This window comes from Chelmon rostratus, chromosome 9 (assembly GCF_017976325.1).
Source record: "Chelmon rostratus isolate fCheRos1 chromosome 9, fCheRos1.pri, whole genome shotgun sequence".
In the NCBI taxonomy this organism is placed as follows: domain Eukaryota; kingdom Metazoa; phylum Chordata; class Actinopteri; order Chaetodontiformes; family Chaetodontidae; genus Chelmon; species Chelmon rostratus.
In genome coordinates, this window is record NC_055666.1 from 12,240,594 (window position 1) to 12,261,775 (window position 21,182).

Sequence of the window (21,182 nt, forward strand, 5' to 3'; positions counted from 1 at the left end):
GACACTACTCTAGAGTACATAGAGAATACAGATCCAAGATGGGAGGGACTGAAAGGAGGGTTGGACTGAGAGAAAAGGGTGCAGTTAAAAATCTGTCTGCTGCTTCAGCACCACGGACAGTGCCATGAGTTTATCAAAACACAGCACGGACTGCTGATATTTCAGAGCCATGATCAGAGCCACAGATTCTATTGCACAAACCTCAGTCTTATAAAGGATGAATGACTCAACTAATGACTCAACTAACATATTCAACTAAACTACCCCTCTGCCCCTGCACTGTCTACTACAGGATGAGAGGGGGGGGTTTATAGGTTAATAAGGGGGATGACATCCCCCCGATCCATCTCAAATTGCCCACTGAATGTAATGGAGTGAAAACTGCAATATTTGCCCCTGAAATGTAGTCGGATAGAAGTATAGTTACCATATGTGCCTGAAGAGCTATACAGTGGCAACAAATCACATAGTCTAGTAAAATTGACGTACTTTGAAATTGTACTTAAGTACAGTATTTGTCTTTGAGGTGTTATAGTAGTTATACCTTACAGTTGGCAACAAAGACTTTGTGATCCTCTGATTCTCTTAAACACACAATGAAAAAGGTTTGTTGAAAGGGCCATTTTGCTATTACATCCAGCATAAATGTGGATGAGGAAGTTTACAAGTAGCACGTGCAGGCAACATTAGCTGTTCTGTGCTGTCATGTGATGTGAGAGGAGGAGCGAACTGAACCTCAACACTATCCCAAACCACACAGAGAGACAGAGATATGAGAATGAAACACACTTTATTCAAATAAAACAAATGAGAAGCAAAACTGTATTAACAATCATCTGAAAAACAGTGTTTGCAATATCAGCACCCGATGATTACTATAAGAATTAACTGAGGTTAACAGCAAGCAATGCTTGATGTCCACCAGTGTATTTCCACGAGAAGATTAAGAAGTTGTGAAAAATGCCTTGTGAATCCACAAAATTTGAAAAAGATCTTCTCACTTCTTCCGTAGTTCTGCGGGAAGTGTCTCCACCAGCTTGTTGTGAAAAGGCATCATGCCTATAGAAAGAACAACAAGCATTTTCTATGATTTCGTGTCTGTTTTGCAAATATTTTTGCTTCATGCAACCTGGTTTGCAGTTCATTACAAGTGAAAGAGAGTACTTTAAGCACTGTAGTCTTGTGATTTAGTCTCACCTTTGAAGTACTTCACAGTTTTGACCCGCAGTTCCATGGTGGCGTCTTCATCACATATGAAAACAGTCCGCGGGTGCTGCTGGAATGCAGACACTGTCCACATGTGATTCACGCCCTCCTCTATGGCTTTGTACAAAGCAAATGCCTTGTGTACTCCGGTGATGAGAATCATGACCTGAGAAGAAGTTGAAAATGTGGACTGTGGCCTGAGTCACTGAGCAAAAGCAACTTTTTTTTTGTTGGGTCGGCAAGATGGCAAGATCATTGTCCAATGCACTGTTCTGCTTGTAAGCAAAGTTCTAACAGGAAATAATGAGAATTTCAAACATATGGCATGATTGGGATTTGGCAGAAATGTACAGCAACAGGAGCAACACACACAAAACAGGACAGACGGTCGACATTCATCTCGGCTTCTAACCTCTCTTGCGTCCATGACAGTGCCCACTCCCACAGTCAGTGCTACGGTTGGCACCTCTGAGGCATCTTCCTCAAAGAATCGGGAGTTAGCTATGAGGGTGTCGTTTGCCAGGGTCTTCAACCTAGTCCTGGAAACCAGGCTTGAACCAGGCTCATTGAAGGCAATGTGGCCATCTGGTCCAATACCTGACAAGACAAGAGGAGTAGTTTGAATTTTACTGTTTCTTCAATAATGGCTGCACAAATCTCAAATGTGTAGTTTATTTTATAATACATTCATTATCAGCACTGTGAGCTCTGACCTCCGACAAAGAGCTCGATCCCCCCAGCAGCTGTGATCTTTTCCTCAAAAGCGTCGCACTCTGCTTGCAGGTCGGCAGCGTTGCCATCGAGGATGTGGGTATTCTCTGGTTTTATGTCGATGTGCTTGAAGAAGTTATTCCACATGTAGGAGTGGTAGCTCTGTGGGTGATCTCTGGGAAGTCCTATATAGGATTTTATGACAGTTTCTTATGCAAGACCACAGCTTTCAATAATGGCTGAATGTGTCATCATTTTCAGTGGGGAGAAAGAAAGACTTACCTGCATATTCATCCATGTTGAAGGTTTTGACATACTTGAATGAGATCTCTCCATTCTTGTAATACTCGATGAGTTTCTGGTAGCAGCCCAGGGGTGTGCCTCCTGAAAACAGGAAAAGGCTTACAAAGCAAAAGTGGAGTCACAGGACTTGGGCTATATCCCAAAATGGAGACCTCCCTATTACTCCTCTATATTTCAGAGGAAACTGTGCTATTTTTTACTCCACTAGATTTATGTTGATGGCTGTACTGGCTCTTTGCAATAGAAAGTTTGTGGGCGACACATGTCACAAAGCATTTGATTTCAAACTCCCTACATCAATGGAGACGTAAAACAAGCTAAAGCATTTAGAACGTTCTTGCATAAGTACTTTCACTTTCAGTTAGTTTTAATAACACTTGCACACATTTCAGTATAATTTAAGCATTTTCCATTAATGGGTTATTTTAGTAAAAGGCAGCAGATGTGGGGGAAATACTGCTGACTTCATCACTGTTTTACACACTATCCCATTCAACAAATTATGAAAAAACAACGACAACAAAATACAATTTAAAAAAACCCCACACAGCTGTATGGCTCTCTTACCTGTGGGCAGCCCCAGGGTGAAATATCTGTCCGGGCCGGGTCCGAACAATAAAATCTTATTTCTAATGTACTTGGCAGCCCACTCGCTTGCCTGGTTATAGTCATCGAGGATGATCAACTTCATCGTCCTGGAGTAAAAAGACAATGGAAGAGGAATGAGTCGCTTGAATGAAGGAGCTCAGCCTTTAAATAGGGACAGAGCGCGCCGAACTCAGACTTTAGACTCATTAAGGTAAGTAGATCAGATACTTCATAGCTGTCCATGCATTAGGGTTGCGAAACAAGCTGCCAAAAAGACTGACAACTTTAACGCAGCGGCGCACTATGACTACAACTTCCGCTGTACTTTCAGACTGCTGATAAAACACAATGAATCTAGTTATTGTATGTAATTATACCTCGGACTATCTGCTGACTCCCAGCCGACAGGGTCTGGATGGGTCATGTGATCTGTGTTTTTGGAATCAAACAGCGCTCATCGCGGAGGTGGCGTTTACTGAACTTCTGTTTTTATGAGGAGCTGATGCTAGCTAGCAAGCTAAGTAGTTCATTCATGCTGTTTCGGCGTATTTCTCGGCTCTGTGGAGCGATTGGCAGCTTTTCAAAACCATTTCAGTTGTATGTTTAGTTACATGCGTGTCTCAAGAGAGTTTTCCTGAGTCTTTAGCTGGAAATCATTACGTTCGCAGAAGGTTAACAGCGTTTCAGTTTAACGTTAAATGCCTCCTAACGTAACTTAGTCAACGATTCTTGATTTGTTCTCAGCTTTCTCACCTGAACAGGTTCATGTTTTCCCCCATTGAGTTACCTACATATTCAACAAATCGCATCTGTTTCCAACTCCTATAACATATTCTGACTCATTAAAGAAATTGATATAATTTGTCTCGCACGGCTATAGCCAGGATTTTAGAAATATCAAGTTCCCCAGCTACACCTGAACTCTAAAAACCTCTTTTACTGTAACACACATTTCACAGGTGTTTCTGTAAGTGTTCAACTTGATTTTCTGTAAATTTCACCTAATTACATTATGAGGGTAAATGTTCCTCTAATACTAAGCCATCTATTTGAGCTTTTTGCTTAAAACATCACAATTTCAAAATATTGAGTCAAAAAATATATCAGAATCAGTCATATAAAAGCCCAGCGTTTTAATTATTATTGATTAGTGATTAAGCCACTATAATAAAGGTTTTCTAATATTTCCTTCCTTGTTTGATACATTTTCTTATATGTGGAGTGGCTGGATTGCCTTCTGATTTATGATGCATAATGTGTGTCCAGTAGTGAAAAGTCCAGGTCATGTCATCAACCCCCCCCCCCCAAATATTCCTGGAAATATGACCAAGGACATGACCTGTGTCTGTCTTAAATGGTAGCTGGTGCCCTGCTCGCTAGTCACAAGAAATAACTTAGTGAGGCCTTGGGTATCTATGAGCAAAGTCAAAGATGGCACAAATGATTTTCAATAACTTTATTAAAACCATATTGTGACACAGACCAGAACACGTACAGAGCACACAACAGAAATAAATACCATCATTGTGTACAGCGCTCATTGTCAAACAGGCTTATTGCGGCTGGCTTTTGATTTATGTCATCCAGAAAGAGAGAGGGCATGCTATGTCATCAGAGAGATACCACCAGGAGCTGGGCTCAGTGTGCTAATCACCCTGGCTGCTTTTTGACTGTGGAGTGCACTTCCTGAAACACTTCAGCTTGCTCTGATATACACCCAGGCTGCATCTCAATCTGAAACAGCCAGGCTCCTTGTTCGGCGTTGCTTGTGGAGGTGTTAGGCTGCTTTAATCAAGGTCCATGTCAGGCTTGTTTTCTGTGGTTTCTGAGGTGGGGTTGCCTGTGTTCTCGCTCTTTCCCTTGTCTGCAGTTTCCTCCTGGGGTTTCTCCTGTCCATTGACAGGCCCGTTCTGTTCTGCAGGCGTGTCCTCCTTGGGGAGCTCCACTTTGGGCTTGGGCTTGGTCACAATGGGGTTACAAGCAGAGAACAGCTCCTGGAAAATTACACCCAAAACACAATTTTTAATATGTACGTGTGTGTGTGTGTGTGTGTGTGTATATATATATATATATATATGCACACACCAAAGCTAGGGGTGTGTTTCTGGTTGATGTTTGACCTGAGTGTCTCATTACTTTAGAATGGCATAAAGCAACTTCATGATACCCCAAATGGCAACAAATGAACTTTGACTATTTCACTGCCCGGACATCCTGCAATCTGAACTCTTGGATTTAAAAAATCATTTTCTGGGTGTTGTTCGTTGCTTATTCCTCACACACAATACAGATTTAACAGTGGCTACAATTTATGTTGTATATGTATGCTGTATGTATGGACAAATCTGTCAATTTATTTTACAGTGCGCAGGATTCTGATTCAGGACTCCTGTATTCTAGTCACTTTTCTCAGTATTTTGGCATCATGATGTTTTAATGAGTGGACACTCACCCTTGTTTTAGCTTGAATGTCTTTTACTTTGACAGAGGGATCCACCGACAAGCTCAGTTTGCTTTGCTGGTTCATGGCGCTGTTCATCCACACCATTGCATCGCTGGTCAGCTTGTCCACTTTGGTGACATCTGCCTCATCTAAATGGTCATACTGCTCCTCCTAGTAATCAGCAGGATATAACAGCAGTGGTGTTAACTGCCACAGGAATTGGTACTTTTATTCGCAACAATGCCTTCGGTTTTTATGTGGTGAGAAGTTCAACAGTAATTGTCAAGACAAAGTCTTTAGATTTACCTTCATTTTGTATGATTCAACAAATTTCATGTACTGCTGGATTTGTTTTCCCATCTCCTCATATGCTTTAGGTCTCTCTTCAGCCTCTGTATACCTCTCCTGGATGGGCTGGCCAAGTTTCTGCAGTGAACATAGTGTACGTGTCAGTTAATCGGTCAATGGAGGAAAAAAGCCACTACTGTTGCAATAATTACCTTAAGCTCTGCCAGTTTGTCAATGTACACATGTTTGGGTTGGTCCTCTCCATCTTCATACAGCCAGTTTTCAGTATGCTCCAGCTCTAATGACAAAGCATCTCGGTCCTAGAAGCATAAAAATAATTTCACAGTATGTTCAGAAAAGCCAAATGTGTCAGGCAGTCACGACAACTTTGAACTTTGATCACAATTCCTTCTGTACAATGAGTCAGAAGTGACTGTTTACTCACAGATTCACTGACAAACTTCTCCAGCATTCCGTGTAGTTTGTCTCTCATGTCGTACACATACTCTTCAACATTATTCTTAGCGTCATTCCTCTCCTTCTCCAGCTTGTCCTGCATGATCATCTTACCCTGAGGAGAATCCAAACAGCAACTGTAACCGCCACACACTTCAAAATAGATCAAGTAATTAAAGACGACAGTCAGATGGGTGGAATTAGGAATGTGTGTGTACATGATGGATGAAAGTTTACCTCATTTTCTACAAAAAGGTTGAGCATGTCATCTGCTAGCTGCCACTGTGGACTGTTTTCAATAGGAAGCTCCAGCACTTTTGTTTTGACTTTGGGCTTTTTGGCTTGTGGGGGTTGGTCGGACTTCTTCTCGCCTTTGCCCTCCTCTGTGGTTGTCTAAGTAGGTTAGAGAATCAGCATTAAGATTCAAAACATCACTCAACATGAAACAAGATGTGTAATCACGCAACAACTTATTAGATCATCTGCACAATCTAATGGAATCCAGTGCATTAAACCCGTCTTTGTGAAACATAATATTTTGTTTTTGTTTGCACTGTGTCAGAGTGTTGATTAAATACATTTTTGAGGCTGTAATTAGTATTTGCAACACATCTATGAGGATTAAAAAAAACATTAGAAGCTTCTCAAAGATAGAATTTAATGCACGCTGAATTGTATCTCCTTGCAAAGCCAGTCTAATAAACTGGTAACTGTATTTGTTTTACACAGAAACTGGGCATCTTACTTCCATCTCTTCATTCTCACGTGGCGTCTTCTCTTCAGTTTCTTTCTGACCATCTCCCTGTCCCTGCTGCTCATCCTGATCGGTCTGCATCTTGCTCTGCAGGAAAACCAAACATGTTTGTCGTCTCAAAACACATATATATTGTTCTTTTTTATTATTATATTGTACTTTTTACATTGTTTTTTTATTATCAGGGAGTGCCATTGTGATTTTTGTGTTGTTGTCTTGCGCAGTAGTACAAGGACCAAGTTTCTTGAATCTTGAACCTGATGTTCAATGTCAAAGAACACTTTATGACCCAAAAACAACAATAACAACAACAACAAAAAAAACAAGACACCTATTAGGCTGAAGTACCTCTCCATCTTTGTCATTAGCTTGTTCTGTCTCCATGGGTTCCTCTGTCTCATCTGACTTCTGTATTTCAACCAGGGAGGCACTGGACACACTGAAGATGCCATGAATGTTCACCCGCACCTTCACTTTGACCTTGGAGCTCTCACCAGATGCCTGTGGGACAACCTTCTGGATCAGGAACTGACCTGCAAGGAGGGGGGAGGGGACCCAGAGTTTAAAAAGGGAGAAAGGGGGAAAAAACCAACAAAAAAAACCAACTACCCCTAACAGCGTTCAGGCCTCTCCTGATGCTATTAGACTAACCTTATTAGCAGGTAAGGTTAGTCATTTTTTGCTTGTCAATTTGATTGTGTCTATCAACCTCAATATTTTATGCAGGGATTTGTGCAGTAAACCAGCACTACAAGGAGAGTGAATGCTGGACTTCCATTTGTCAGGCAGACAGAAGCATGACAGGATGCTAATCCTGCTGTGGGCCTGCTGGGAGCGTAGGCTAACACATTAGCTACTTCTCGTTCTGTCCCTCAGTAGTGAGAGATCACTTAAGAAGCTTCAGCTGCTTACCAATAGTGGGATCAGGGTAGGGCAGCTCATTAGGGCAATTGTAGTAGGCCTCCAGGGAGAAAGGCTCTTTCCGGTAGAAGGTCAGCACTTTGGAGAAAGGTGCTGCATGGTTCCTGGGAAACACCTCGCAATCACTGCAACAAGTGAATATTTCATAACTACTATTACATTCTATAAGCAAGCTCTGAGACAGAACAACAAAAATAAGAAAAATTATCCAAAACTTTTTTTTTTTTCTTTTCTTTTACCTCAGACCTTCCTCTGCAGCAGAATGCCACTTCAAGGAGATGGGATAGGGAGCAACGTCTGTGATGGAGAATTCACGCACTTTGAAGGCGGGTGACAGTATTGCACACTGCAGAGACAAAACCAGCATTTCAATGAGAGACGCGGTCATAATAAACATTTTAAAATGGAAAAACAAAAAAACATGTCACGTTATCTTTAAAACAGATGCAGATTCAAGAGCTGATGTGAGGAGCAAGGAGGGCTGGAGGCGGGCTTTAAAACCCAAAGTGTGATTAACCTGCAGAGCACATCCTCTGGCCACAGCTTCGTCAGCATTCAGTGTGGTGTTTAACTCCTTCCCAAAGAATTTGCTGATTCTCTCTTTGACGGCTGGGATCCTGGAAGCTCCACCCACAATCTCTACTGCATAGATGTCTTCCTTTTTCAGTTCTTATGAAACAAAAACAGTTTTATTAATCACACAGTCTGATAAACTTGCACACATTACATTGTCTGGCAGAACTAATAAAGTGAAGTAAACACTGCACTCACTGGTTTGTTCCAGGAGACTCTGGAGTGGAGGCTCAACACGGGTCAAAATATCAGCACACATCTCCTCAAACTGACCCCTTGTGCAAGAGAAAACGTAAGTTTTTAAATTACATTTAAAATAACACACAGTAGAACCATGGACACTAAAAGCAAACAAGTGATTTCTTGTTGGTCTACCTGTTCAGTTTTCCAGAGACATCAATGTCATTCATGAAGCACTCAATGTTAAGCGGCAGGTCAGAGGAGTTGGCACTCATCAGTTTTTTCAGTTTTTCACACTCCTGGTAAAGCCTGACCAGAGCCCTGGGCTTTGACTTGACATCCAGCTTGTATTTCTTGCCAAATTCCTCACAGAAATGCTTCACCAGTACCTCGTCAAAGTCCTTTCCTCCCAGCTCTGGGTCACAAGCTGTGGAAAGGATCTGAGAGGCGTGGAGAGAAGGCCAAGAGAGAGTTGAAGGAATTAAACAGCCTCTCGCAGATTGTTAAATAATTGTAAACTGTGCTGATTTGTCTACACACCTTGAGTTTGCCCTTATTAAATGCACACACTGATGTCTGGTATCCAGAATGGCCCAGGTCCACAAACACCACATTCCTGGCCTTCTCCTCGGGAGCAGGGAGATCCTGTTTGTAGATCCCATACGCCAATGCAACTGTAAGGGAAATAGTTAACTTATTAATGAACTACTGGAATCATTGTCAAAGTGTGCACATTATGACTAGTTTTAGGTCTGAATGGCAGCCAGAGTCAGCAGAACTATTAGTAACATGCACATCCTTGCCCAAACCCTGCCCAAGAACACCTAGTACAGACCTGCAGTCGTCTCATTCATGAGCCTCAGGCAGTTGAGACCAGCGATCTGAGCGGCATCTACCACTGATCTCCTCTCAGCATCAGTGTAGTAGCAGGGAACCTGGTTACAATGGAAGAGCATTTAAAATTAGATTCATTTTTCAACAAAACAACTTTACACATTACGGTAGCGTAACTCCCTTCAAAGGAGGAAGCTGTCCAAAGACCTGGGAGCAGCTGGAGAAACTTTTTTCTCTGCAAACTTTACGAACTTTATGCACTTGCTGACAAGCAGATACAGGTTAGCTGCACTGCACTAGCTAACAAGCAGTGCAAGGTTTAGAGGGGTCACAACCAAAACAGTGACCCCTGTCTCAGGGCAGACAGCCAATAACCAGCATTATTAGGTCTTGGCACAAGCATGCTGCATGCTTATTAGCTCACTGACACTGGTGAAATTTACTTCTTAGATAATGAAATTCAGTACAGAATAGCATGGCATTTTTTGATACTCAGTGGTATTGAAGCCATTCCATCAATGCCATAATGCATTGCAGTTTGGGTAACCACCCCTAGGTGTGGCTATGCTGGGAATTACGTGAGGTCAGCAAACTGTTTACTAATGACACTGGTAGCAGGGGCAACCAGGCAACAGAAATGAAAACACCTGCATGGGTGCATCAAAAACTCCACAGTAATATGTAATACTTACAGAGACAACACAGTCAGCCACGGGCTTCTTAAGTGCATTCTCTGCCGTCTCCTTCAGCTTGGTCAGCAGCATGGCGGTGACCTGCTCAATGCTGAACACCTTCTCTTCCTCCATGTACATCACCTTTAGAAACAGTCAAATTGTCAGACACAAGATTACATTGCTCTACATGATTTATACTATGTCGGCTCAAAATTAGTGTTCTGCACAGCAAGTGACTGCACGATAATGAGCCGATTAAACATAACTATCTACCTCAATCTCTGTCCAAATGTAAAATAATTTCACCACTGAGTCAAACAGTAAAACACATTTCTTAACATGCAGTTTGACTTATGTTTTTCATGTAGCATTAAGTCAGTCTTAACAGTATCCATTATACTTCTACTGAATCATCAAGTTCCATTTTGAACTTTCTCAGTTCAGCTTGTGATGACACAGACATTTCACAACTTCAAGAAGCACACATGTGCCACGTCATAGGTGCAATAAAGTGCGGTACAGATACAAGCTTTTAGTGCTTGTTGGCATTAAAGCTTTGTTGGAAACAAAACTCACCTAATAATTACCACTAGTAATTAATAAGCATAGGACTGACGCAACAGAACAGACAAATAATCCAAAAGAAAAGCCAATTTGGTCTTCAAAACACAAAACGGTCTGAATGAAGGCATGGAATATTAATATCTGTAATGCCCATTTTTGGGACTATATCGTGCTGTGTAATGTGTAATGATGCACGTCAACTGTTTTATTATCTTTACTATCATTGTGAACATGTGTATTCTTTGCACCTGCAGGTGTGACAGAATAATGAGTCACTGATGTCACTTTCTCATAGCCAGACCAATCTGCGCAACTTTGTCAACGCTGTGGAATGGACTGGCGGCACCAATCGCAATTGTTTTGGCAGTGCAAAGCCCAGAATGCAGCGGCTTGTCCCTGCAAAATAGTGTGTGTGTGGTGGGAGGGGGATTTGTTTTGATGTAACAATTGCATGTGGGGAGGCAAGCCCCTGGCATTAAAACTGCTCAAACCCTGCAAAAGGTAACAGCTGCTAGCTTGTTTATGTTCGTACTGTTGCCAACCAGGTTACAGTTAGGGTAACTTGCCACTTTCAGCATGTGGGTCGCTATGTCGTAGGTTGTTGTTTCCTGTAATGATGGTGATTTTGAAAACGGTAACACACAGATAGTGAAAGGGGAGGAGAAGGCCGTCTGAAAGATGGCAGGCTTATACCCACAGTCTGCATCCAGTGAGTCAGACCACTGTGAAGTCAAAAACTAGTCAATGTTTGAAACCATGAATACATCCAACTGAATAAAGGCTTTTCTCCTTACTCTGAGAGAGAGCACCTGAAGAAGTGCTTCTGCTCTCCAACGAAAATTTATTTGGCAGCTCATTAAATACCTGGTCTGGCTGGTCAAATAGTAACCATATATGGGTGCCATTAGATGTCTCAGAGCGAATACTGGATTTTACAATGACAGTTACTGAAGAATAATTATTAAGCATGTTAAAGATAATAATTAAGTGCATCCAGTGTGTCTAGGCTATCACTGCTCTAAAAAAAAATAAACTGTGAATGTTCATCATTCTTCCCTTACCTTGATGCCAGTTGTTCCTGTTGGCATTTGTGCGATGTCGTAGACCATGCTGTTTTTGAGGCGCTGCACATAGGGGTCTGAAAACGCTCTGCCATGAAACCTCTTGAAACCTTGTACTGTGTTCTTGCAGTTTGTGACGACCTGTTACCAGAAAAAATCCCTCTGTGTTAAAGACATGCACACCTAAACAAAATTTAATTTGCTGAATTTGATTTGTGCTGTACCCATGCCTAGTATTGGTCATGCTCATACTCAGTGCGCTGTGGACACGGGCCCCTCTTTTGTCATGCTACTTGTCACCAGGGTGGGAAATTAGCAGCAGCCACCAGCCAAATGCTGATAAAATATGAAAGTGGCTGGCCGATTTCAGAAAAAACAACAACAAAAAAAAAAATACTACCGAATGGCTGGTGAATTTGAACATTAATCTGTCAGTGGCTGGTACATATTCCCATTTTAAAAAGTTACTATCCCGCTGTGGTGGTGGCATATCCAGTGTCCCATCACTCCCCATTAAATACATACCTGGCTTTTGGCAGCAGCACCGATCGACCGATTCCGGGGTCCAAAAGAAACACATGCTCTAAAACATAAAACACAATTCAATTCACTCATTACATTTTTTTTCCCCCAATGGTGCAGCTTCGTGTACGGTTGATGCAACCAGTGCAAAAATGATGATCGACTGTAATGACGACTTCACGTAATAATATTTTTTGGTGCATTATATACTCCAACATCGGTTTCTCCCATGGACTATGAATCTGAAAATGAAGTACAATGGATTGCTCAAGCCGTTTTGACAGATAAGATCCCCGGCCTCCTCCTATCATGCGCTCATTCACGCCTGCAGTAAAAAAATATTCATCACCTGTCCGGGCAGCTCAGTTATTAGACTGTTCAGATCATTTCGACGATATTACCGTCGTAAGACACCACAAGAGGCAATTCTTAGTGTGAAGCGGTACCAGGATTTCTTTGTACTCCCTCAATGGTTTCGTGTCAGCTAGCGTTAGCTTTAGCAATCACATGCTGTTTCCTGTTGTGAAATCTGCTAGCATGCTAACTAGCTTGCCAGTAATGTTAGCTTCACTCAGTATTATGATGGACAACAGTGGATTCATTCACGTTCCGTGCGTGCTATCAGAGCAGATGATACAAAGCAAATAATCATACACATTAATGTACTTACGGTGTACATCGATCACTGTATTCATTAGCGACAGTTTCAATGCCTCCGGCTCTGGCTACTGCTACATAGCAGTTCATGAACCCGACGTCAAACCCGACAACTGACATCTTCGCGAGCTAACTGAACAGTGTAGAGTGCAGTAAATACAAGGAAGAACAGAAATACAGTTCAGTGCTAACAGTGACAACAGCAGCTACGGTGGGTTTCAGTCAGCGGACGGTGATACACCCTTGTTCTTGTTCCATGAAGCTCAGTAGCAGCATGCGGTGCGCCGGCTGATGCTTGAGAACGTTCAGGAATTTTCTGTCTGTCCCACCGACCAATAGCAACCGACTGCAGAGCACGAGACCCTGTTGTCGTACGCCACCCAGAGGCAAGGAAAGTCATTGCATCAGCAGGTTCAGACCTGTAAATGCACAGACCCTGCAATTTCATTTTTCGTCCATACTAACATATCACAACCATTGTAATGATCCAGAGCTGCTGCAGGTCACCTGCTTGCAATGCCTCTCCCACTACCTCTATCATTACTAAAGATAAATGCAAATGTTTATCATCACTTGCTATATAATTGCCTCCAACAGCATTTTAAACATTTAAGGAGGCTATCATCGCCAAAATCACCTTCAACAAATATTTGCTTCATTGATTTATCTATTTCAGAAAATTGTGAAAAGCACCCATTACACTTTCCCAGATCCCACAGTGGCATGTTCTTTATTTTCATTTTTTCTACTGCAAAACCCAATAACATTCAATTAATAAATATGTGATTTTGAAACAACTGGTCATGGGCATTTTTGAATTGATAAATAACTGCAGTACTTATCATAATTGTGGGAAATTAATTTTCAGATATAGACTACAGCACTAAATTGGTATAATAACTTGTAAAACTGTAGCACTGACCTGACAGAGGCTTTAAATGAACATTAATCCGCATTAATGCAACCAGAAAGAGATGGCTGAATGAAATCAAACAAATTCACATAAATATCATATTCATCTTTATTGGTGAAACTTATGGAGCTGGAATTAATAACAGAAAGCAGCATTCAGAAAGGTGGCTGAAGTTTATTCATCATTCTCGTAGTCAGCAGGATTCTTCCGCTTGCCCTGCTCATGAACACTGTTGCCCCAGGTGTATGTCAGGTACATCAGAGTCATTGCTGCAAAAGCAAGATCATAAAACAAATTAGCACCAGGACAATCACTACATTTAACTGTATTTAGCTGTACCTTCCGGGGGAATAAAAGGCATGAGAAAAATCTTGAAATCAATTTTTCCAATATCAAACTATCCCTACACAGATCCTGAAAAAACAAGGAATGTTAATCACATTTTTAATTTTTAATCCAAACCCGTTCTGCTAAATACTGGTCACACCAGAGAGAATATCACTCAACACAATGGTAAAATGTTTTCAGGTTCTACACGAACAAATAAACAATATAGTCATGTAAGAACATAGTCACAGTTAAAAATTAGATTTTTTTTAATGCATCTGCCTATTCATGTGACAGGGTTAGCAGTATTGATAGATAGATAGATACTTTATTCATCTTCGAGGAGAAAATTGCAAATTTATATTTGCTCTACTGGCATTATCTTACTTTCCAAATGACCAACGTTAAAGTAACTTTTTTCTCTATAATTTTAAGGTAATACTTAGCATACAATGTTTTAAAAGAAAAAAAAATGTTATTATTATCAGTACTACTGAAACCAAATAGTTGAATAGGGTTTTGATATTGTCCGTTAAAGTTACATTTACAATAAGTGCAGTTACCTATAGTTGCGCCTGTGCCTGTCATTTAAACCATAACAGATGCTGCGGCCAAGCAGGCATTTACGCCTATAATATGACTGGGCACCAGCCCAACTCAATGCCTGGGCACTAGTAATGATGACTAGATTGATGATAATTGAGATTTCAATGAATATATAATACTTAAATGTATTATCTGTACCAGCTCTAAGTAAAATATTGATATATGGTATAGAAATAAAAAAAAACGTACGGGGGGCAACTTTGAAGAATGAGGTTGAGAACCGCCTCCACACATTTGGGATTCCCTTGGAGAAGTAGTTGGGGAAAGCCCTCTGCTCAAAGGGGGACAGACTGTAGGTGATTATATGCCTGACCTTGGCCAAGTCTCCGAAGTGGCGACCCATGTTCACCAGAGAGCTGATCTGAAATGACAGTAAGCAATTTACAAAAGTAATTTAGCAAGCAGCCATTAGTATTGAGGGGCAAAACTCTTTTCAGTGCATCTTAGCAAAAAGCAATCAAACCACATTGTGATTTCAATGTGACTTGTTAATGAACACCCCTTCATCTTCGAGCTGCACTGACTAACTGATTAGTTGTCAACTATTAATCAGCAACTATTTTGATAATCGATTAATTAGAGCATTTAACAAAAAAAAAAAACACATAAAAATCCTCTGTTTCCAGCTTCTTAAATGTGACTATGACAGTTTCACAGTGCACTATAACTCTTTGAGATGCGGACAAAACAAGACATTTTAGGATCCCATCTTGGGCTTCGGTAAACACTGATGGATTGTTGCAGCCCAACTTCATCTCCACATGAACTATTAAGGCTACCAAACAATTTTAGAAAACGAATATAGAACTTAAGGTTTATATATATATATATATATATATATATATATATATATATATATATATATATATATATATATATAGCGTAATAGGGTTATTGATAAAAGCGTCCATACATAAACTGTAAGGCAAAACCAGGTCATCTAGATACGTGAATACGTGATTGCGAAACTACAAAATAACAATTCTAAGCAAGACACAAGACTAGCTAGACTGGTTAGCCGTGATAGCCTAATGTTAGCATCGTCAGGTAGCTCCTGTAGGCTAGGTGCTAAGGTACAAACAGTCCTTGAAACTGTTGACTGGAACGTTAACGTGGTCGTTTACTCGAAAGAGGCCAAAACTAAGTCACTCGTGTTACAACCAAGCAAATATCTGACACAGGTCGGCGATAAAAGCGAATGGAAGAAAAAGTTTACCACTAAAACCATGACATTGAGGCTTACCGTGTTGCTGCTCAACGGCGTTTCCGAATAGCCATCCGGTGTCCTTCCTTTTTACTCAAGCGTCGGTTGGCTGCTGACACTGAGAGCAGTACCGCCACCTACTGGACTGGAGTATAGCCAAACTAAAGATATGGAGGAGGAATAGACTTTTTTCCATTCTGGCTCCAGGTCCACCAAGAATTTAATCACAGGTCTTCAAATATTCTTGATACCTGTTAGGAATACGTTTAATGTGGACATAAACTGGTTTATACAACAGTATGCCAATGAGGACCTAAAAGTCAACAACCACAATCAGAGGTTGACATCAGAGAAAAGGCCACAAAGAGCCTTGAGCTGTAAAATGATATGGACTGAGGCTTTTGAAATACTTCAAAACTTGGTTCATACACTATGACCTGCTCACGTGTTGTGGCATTTGGCCATGTGGCCTTTCTGTTAAGATTAGCACAATGAGTTTTCGGTTTGTGCCTTCCTCAAAAAAGCAACAGGAGATGAGCAGAGATGGTTCATGGTCGCAGATGCCACCGCCCATCTACAGTTTCATGCCAAAACTAAATCACCATCAAAGAGGATGTGTGAGTCCTGATTGAGGTGGTGGATCTTGTGTTAAGTGATGTGTACAAGTGACTTCAGTTACATGCTGGAGATTTTATCGTCACTACCATTAATGAAAACATGCTTTCACCTGACCTTTGAGGCCACAGAAAGACAATGCACACTGACATATTTCAGAAAGGCATCTGAGCACAGGGGTAATGACTGTTCATTTCTGGAAAGTATCAGATAACTCTGCAAGTGCTCTCTTCTCTGACAGGGCACCTCACATAATCGTACTGAAAGTGGAGTCTGTGCATATTCTAAATTGTATTTGGCAGGGCAACTTGCACTCAACACTCACAGGACAATACTTTGCAAGACTCCAAATCTCTCTCATTTCTCTGGTGCACCATCATACTCCCTGTTTTGTGTGAGAATTTTCATCCAGTTGTATGCAGACAATATTTATGCATGTTATTTTTTTATTTTCCAACTTTTCAGAGAATATGTCTACATATTTTTCTAAGCTGAGCACAGACACACAGTGAATTCATTCAATTTGCATAAATAGACATGGCATGCATTTAGTCACATTCAACCAGTACAAATTCATAAGTTTGCAGTCAATTCATACGTATGCAGTCACTCAGTGACTAGAGGTAATAAATACACACTGAAACCTTGTCAACTTTCATTCTGGACATTATGAAGACAGCTGCCATTCAGACAGCTGTCTGTAATCCCCAGGAATAAAACGATATGTAAAAGGTTTGATAAGTGTTTGTGACTGCTTCTTCATCTTTTGTCCAGAACAGGGCTACTTAAAACTTTTTGTTGTGTTAAATGAAAGAATAACAGACAGACCACCCACCCAAAATAAGTTAACAAAAAGAACTTAAAAAAATCATACAAAAATCATACAACACTCGTTTTCTTCTTCAAGGGTGTCAGATTCAATACTACAACAGTAAGTTGAAGAATAGCATGCATTGGCACCCTCTCTTGTCACGCCTAAACAAAAAGGAAATAAATGTCACCTTTCACATTTTTCATTGGGATAAAATACTTTTTGTTTAAGTAAACACGCCTGCTCCAGATCAAACTTCTTTCATGCACAATGATTTTATAAATTCATGAAATCACTGAGCCCGGTCAGAGTATCTGATACTTGGATAACGTCCACCTGTGATCACTGGTGAGGAGGTTTGTGATGATGTTCTATTCAGCCTGTAAAAAAGGAGGAAAAAAGAAAAGACACGTTGGCTTAGCTGGCTTAGCGACATGTGCACCTGGTGGCAACCATGTCTTCAAACTCCTTGTAGACATAGGAGCCATCCTCCTCAAAGATCATGACACTCAGTGGGCTGTAATGGGAGGGAATGCACGAGGGTCTGGGCACAGAGGAGTCAAGCTTCTCGTAGATGATGTTTTGCACCATGGTGTGGACAGGTGAACCGTAGATGAAGCCCATGGTCCTCGGACAGATGCCTCTGCAGTACCTGGGGTTGTACTTTGGTGGAAAAACAATCCAGTGATCCAGTTTGAGCTGGCTGAATCGCACCCTGAAATCATACAAGGCACAGTCACTTGTCGGGAATTCAGAGCTTGGAAGAAGGTCGGGCAGGTGGATATCCAGACTTTTATCACCTCGTTTGCTCTTTGAGGATTCCCTCTTCCATCTCCTCTTCCGCCCAATCCTCTGTTCCGGTTTGAAAACCATCTGCTTGTGAAAAGTGTTTGCTGCAGTGGCTGGCCTTTGACCTGCTTTGGCATTGACCAGTAACCTCTGGTTGGCGGTTCTGCTTGTGTCATTGAGATACAGAAGCAGAGGAGGGGACCTCAGGGTGAACTCTACTGGGCCTTTGCTCCCATCACCCCTGGCTCTTTGTTCGTCTGGGCAGGTGACATTGATGAGCAGGTGTATGTTCTTCTTCTGAAACTTTAAGAGAGGCTGGAGAAACAAGGTGACGTCAACTTCCACCCAGTCCCTCCTGCTCCTCCCGTCTGTGCTGGCTGTGAAGTTCACAGCGTGGTGGACCCCGGGACACAGCGGACACTGGTCTGAGTGCTCCTGCTCCCTGATACTCAGGTAGCACACGGAGTTGACAGGTACCTCACGGTAATGGTCAAAATTGTACAGCAGGGCCGACTTCATAAGCTGTTCTTTTCTTCTTACTTGATCAAGGCTGTAGGAAAGATCCTGCATAAAACTCTCTGAGGGAGAACATAAGGAAACATAAGGCACTGTGTCACCATTACATAAAAGAGACAACACAAATGTCCAGCTACTCATGATTACACTCAACTCTAACTGGCCAGAACATGTATGTGTATATATATATATATATATATATATATATATATATATATATATATATGTATATATCACATGACCACAGGGCTGAAAACACTGTCCTCTTAATCTAACTTTAAGGTTTTTGTGGAGATGAAATAAACAACTTTGTGAAAAAGACCAAAAGACTAGCAGCTTTTTCTTTCTGTGCGGTAAAACCTGCACAGAGCATAATGAATTTCAGTCTGGCACACCAATATCTGACACACTGGTGTCATTAGAACCCCTGTAATGACAAGATTAAAAATGTTGTTTGGTCCACCCCTATTGGCCATTCCCCCACCCTCTGTGCATTGTGTATATACTGTACAGCCTCCAAGGATTCACATGGCAGCTTCAATATATTGCCAAAGCTCCACCAGAGCTCCTATCCTGGAATGTGATGCCCCAGGTTTTGTGTGTGTCAACTCAAGTTTGTGGAAACATTCACAAATTCATTATTATAGTACTGCTTACTGTACAAAACAGAGACACAGCATTAGCAAATAATTCGGGACCCTCCTTAGTTTCTTTATGTAATTTATAAAATTTAATATCTTAATCATATTCCCAAAACCACTGAAAGCACAGTGCTTTTGAGGACAGTTGGTAATCCAGCCTTGCCCCACTGAGCTTTAAAAAAACTGACTTTTTGACTTAGCTGCTTTACCTTTATATGTGCTACAAACAACAGGCAAAACTTTAAAGGTGGCTTTTTTTTTGCTTCTATATTAGATCCTATGATATTATTCTTTGTGCCTTTGGGTGGCATATTATGGCATATTTTCAGAGGCATGCCAATTTTAATGATTTCATTTCAAATCAAGCCTCAGCACTGTGAATGTTGTGTGTATTTCATTGTGCGTATGGTCGGATCACTTGCTCACCTTCATTACTTTGCGCAAGACACTCATCTTGAGGCTTGATCAGTCGGACTGTGTTGTAGATTTTATTCCCGTCCAAGCTCCAGTGCACTCTGGAGGACTTCTTGTAAACCTCCGTCAGATATTTCATGTACCTGTGCTCGGGTTTCATCTTTTTCTTCAGGCCTGGGTTCCACCTCGACCCTCCGTGCTCTGACAGGGCTTTGAGCAGCGGGGAGAAGATGCTGTCGTAAGGGTAAGTGAAGTCGGCCAGGCTGTGCAGCGCATTGGAGGCAGTCACAGAGGAGCTAACCAGCGGGCAGCTGCAGGTGACCAGCAGCAGATAGACAACCGTGCGAAAATAACGAAGGACAGCTGACATCAGCATTTGTTTTTCCATTCTAAACAACGAAACCAGTCAAAACTTAGAGAGACTCTCCACTGAGAGCGCGAGGTCAACAGGACCACGCACGTGCCGCCGCTGATCAACACGCGCAGGTGTTGGCAATCAGCTGCATCACTCATATTACTTTATGAGGCAAAGAGCCCTATAACCACAGAACTTAGTTCACTTTCAGACATGATATCACAGCGAGTCATCAAAAACAGCAAGAGGCTAGTTTGAAGTGATAGCACGGGAACTTTAATTCAAACTCGAAATAATAATAAAAAAGGTAATAAAGAGGATTTAAAGAGATTAAGATTTAAAGCGCAAAATCACAAAAAAAGATTTTTATAAACACATTTCTTTGCCTAGTTTAGATGCAGTGTACAAGGTTCCTTACAAAAATAAAGACCATCATGGCGGCATATTTTTCGCTTTTATTTTGACATACCCTCCCTGTTTCCGGGGCTCTCTTCAGTATTTCCATTTAACATCACACCACTGAGGAAGTATTTTTTACAAAAAATGTCATCCAGTTTGTTCGCTATTAAACGAACACTATTTGCAGTTTTGGAGATAACGTTTAGAAGTACACTGACAATTTGAAGGTGTAAATGAAAAGTTACACTGGTGAGTTACTGATTGTTTGGAGTATCTGGCTAGCTAATAAACAGGGTTAACGTATAATGTTATTTTAGGTTTAAGTGCACTGACAAAACGTGTGACTAGCATAGAGGTAATTGAGTTTCTTTTTGGCTTCAAGCAAGCAAGATAATATCCACTAGGTTAGCTGAAACTTGAAACAAAGCTTAAAACTCTGATAACAGTTAGTCTGACCTGCTAGCATTAGCCAAAGCTGCTAACTGATGGTAGCTAACTTTCACTATATGAGGTAAATAACGTTAATATTACTTGTCCAATGGTATTGATTTCCTACAAGATGTGCAAGATTGGTTCTCAAACGGGTAACAATAATGCAATAAGTCTGAATTTATAGAGAATACTTATAACATAAAGTGTAGCTACTTTAAGCTGCTAACCACTAGAGGGCAGAAATTAGATTAAAAACAAATACACAGTATATATCACAGCCTGGACAAATAGTACTGTATCAGAACTTGAAAATAATAAGTGAACTAGCTCTAAAAATAACAAGTCACACAAACACCAGTGTCCCATGTGGAGGTCCTGTGCTCGATCCATTCATCCACCACGATCTGCTCCCAGCATGGACTGTA

The 21,182-nt window shown here is 41.1% G+C and overlaps 4 protein-coding genes across 4 annotated transcripts; all 4 read right to left on the reverse strand.

Annotated features, from left to right (window-relative positions):
* Positions 1-773: 773 nt before the first annotated feature.
* gnpda1 (glucosamine-6-phosphate deaminase 1) lies at positions 774-3,142 on the reverse strand. Its single transcript, XM_041944061.1, has 7 exons — positions 3,037-3,142; positions 2,788-2,915; positions 2,200-2,301; positions 1,920-2,102; positions 1,619-1,803; positions 1,198-1,372; positions 774-1,059 (listed from the first exon to the last, which is right to left on the reverse strand). Exons 1-7 carry the CDS (start codon positions 3,039-3,041, stop codon positions 998-1,000), a joined length of 840 nt encoding a protein of 279 aa, XP_041799995.1. The 5' UTR covers positions 3,042-3,142; the 3' UTR covers positions 774-997.
* A 1,107-nt stretch (positions 3,143-4,249) lies between these two features.
* hspa4b (heat shock protein 4b) lies at positions 4,250-13,039 on the reverse strand. Its single transcript, XM_041943663.1, has 19 exons — positions 12,749-13,039; positions 12,082-12,139; positions 11,557-11,697; positions 9,950-10,072; positions 9,259-9,358; positions 8,964-9,097; positions 8,619-8,863; positions 8,442-8,518; positions 8,188-8,339; positions 7,910-8,016; positions 7,662-7,795; positions 7,098-7,282; positions 6,741-6,836; positions 6,233-6,388; positions 5,985-6,110; positions 5,752-5,859; positions 5,558-5,677; positions 5,261-5,422; positions 4,250-4,802 (listed from the first exon to the last, which is right to left on the reverse strand). The coding sequence occupies exons 1-19, from the start codon at positions 12,853-12,855 to the stop codon at positions 4,596-4,598; spliced, it is 2,538 nt and encodes an 845-aa protein (XP_041799597.1). The 5' UTR covers positions 12,856-13,039; the 3' UTR covers positions 4,250-4,595.
* A 703-nt stretch (positions 13,040-13,742) lies between these two features.
* LOC121611811 (cytochrome b-c1 complex subunit 8) lies at positions 13,743-15,863 on the reverse strand. The gene is made up of 3 exons (XM_041944509.1): positions 15,825-15,863; positions 14,771-14,942; positions 13,743-13,917 (listed from the first exon to the last, which is right to left on the reverse strand). Exons 2-3 carry the CDS (start codon positions 14,922-14,924, stop codon positions 13,823-13,825), a joined length of 249 nt encoding a protein of 82 aa, XP_041800443.1. The 5' UTR covers positions 14,925-14,942; positions 15,825-15,863; the 3' UTR covers positions 13,743-13,822.
* A 1,774-nt stretch (positions 15,864-17,637) lies between these two features.
* On the reverse strand, positions 17,638-19,959 carry gdf9 (growth differentiation factor 9). The gene is made up of 2 exons (XM_041944512.1): positions 19,584-19,959; positions 17,638-18,578 (listed from the first exon to the last, which is right to left on the reverse strand). Exons 1-2 carry the CDS (start codon positions 19,957-19,959, stop codon positions 17,638-17,640), a joined length of 1,317 nt encoding a protein of 438 aa, XP_041800446.1.
* Between the last annotated feature and the right edge of the window lie 1,223 nt (positions 19,960-21,182).

Coding starts and splice junctions, on each gene's coding strand:
- gnpda1 (XM_041944061.1), bottom strand. Junction 1,804..1,919: donor GATCGAGCTCTTTGTCGGAG/GTCAGAGCTCAC, acceptor TTGTCTTGTCAG/GTATTGGACCAGATGGCCAC. Junction 1,373..1,618: donor CTGTCATGGACGCAAGAGAG/GTTAGAAGCCGA, acceptor ACTTCTTCTCAG/GTCATGATTCTCATCACCGG.
- hspa4b (XM_041943663.1), bottom strand. CDS start 12,855: ATGTCAGTTGTCGGGTTTGACGTCGGGTTCATGAACTGCTATGTAGCA. Junction 9,359..9,949: donor TGGCTGACTGTGTTGTCTCT/GTAAGTATTACA, acceptor CATTGTAACCAG/GTTCCCTGCTACTACACTGA. Junction 6,111..6,232: donor ACCTTTTTGTAGAAAATGAG/GTAAACTTTCAT, acceptor GATTCTCCTCAG/GGTAAGATGATCATGCAGGA.
- LOC121611811 (XM_041944509.1), bottom strand. CDS start 14,924: ATGGGTCGCCACTTCGGAGACTTGGCCAAGGTCAGGCATATAATCACC. Junction 13,918..14,770: donor ATTCTTCAAAGTTGCCCCCC/GTACGTTTTTTT, acceptor TTGCTTTTGCAG/CAATGACTCTGATGTACCTG.
- gdf9 (XM_041944512.1), bottom strand. CDS start 19,959: ATGGAAAAACAAATGCTGATGTCAGCTGTCCTTCGTTATTTTCGCACG. Junction 18,579..19,583: donor TCTTGCGCAAAGTAATGAAG/GTGAGCAAGTGA, acceptor GTTCTCCCTCAG/AGAGTTTTATGCAGGATCTT.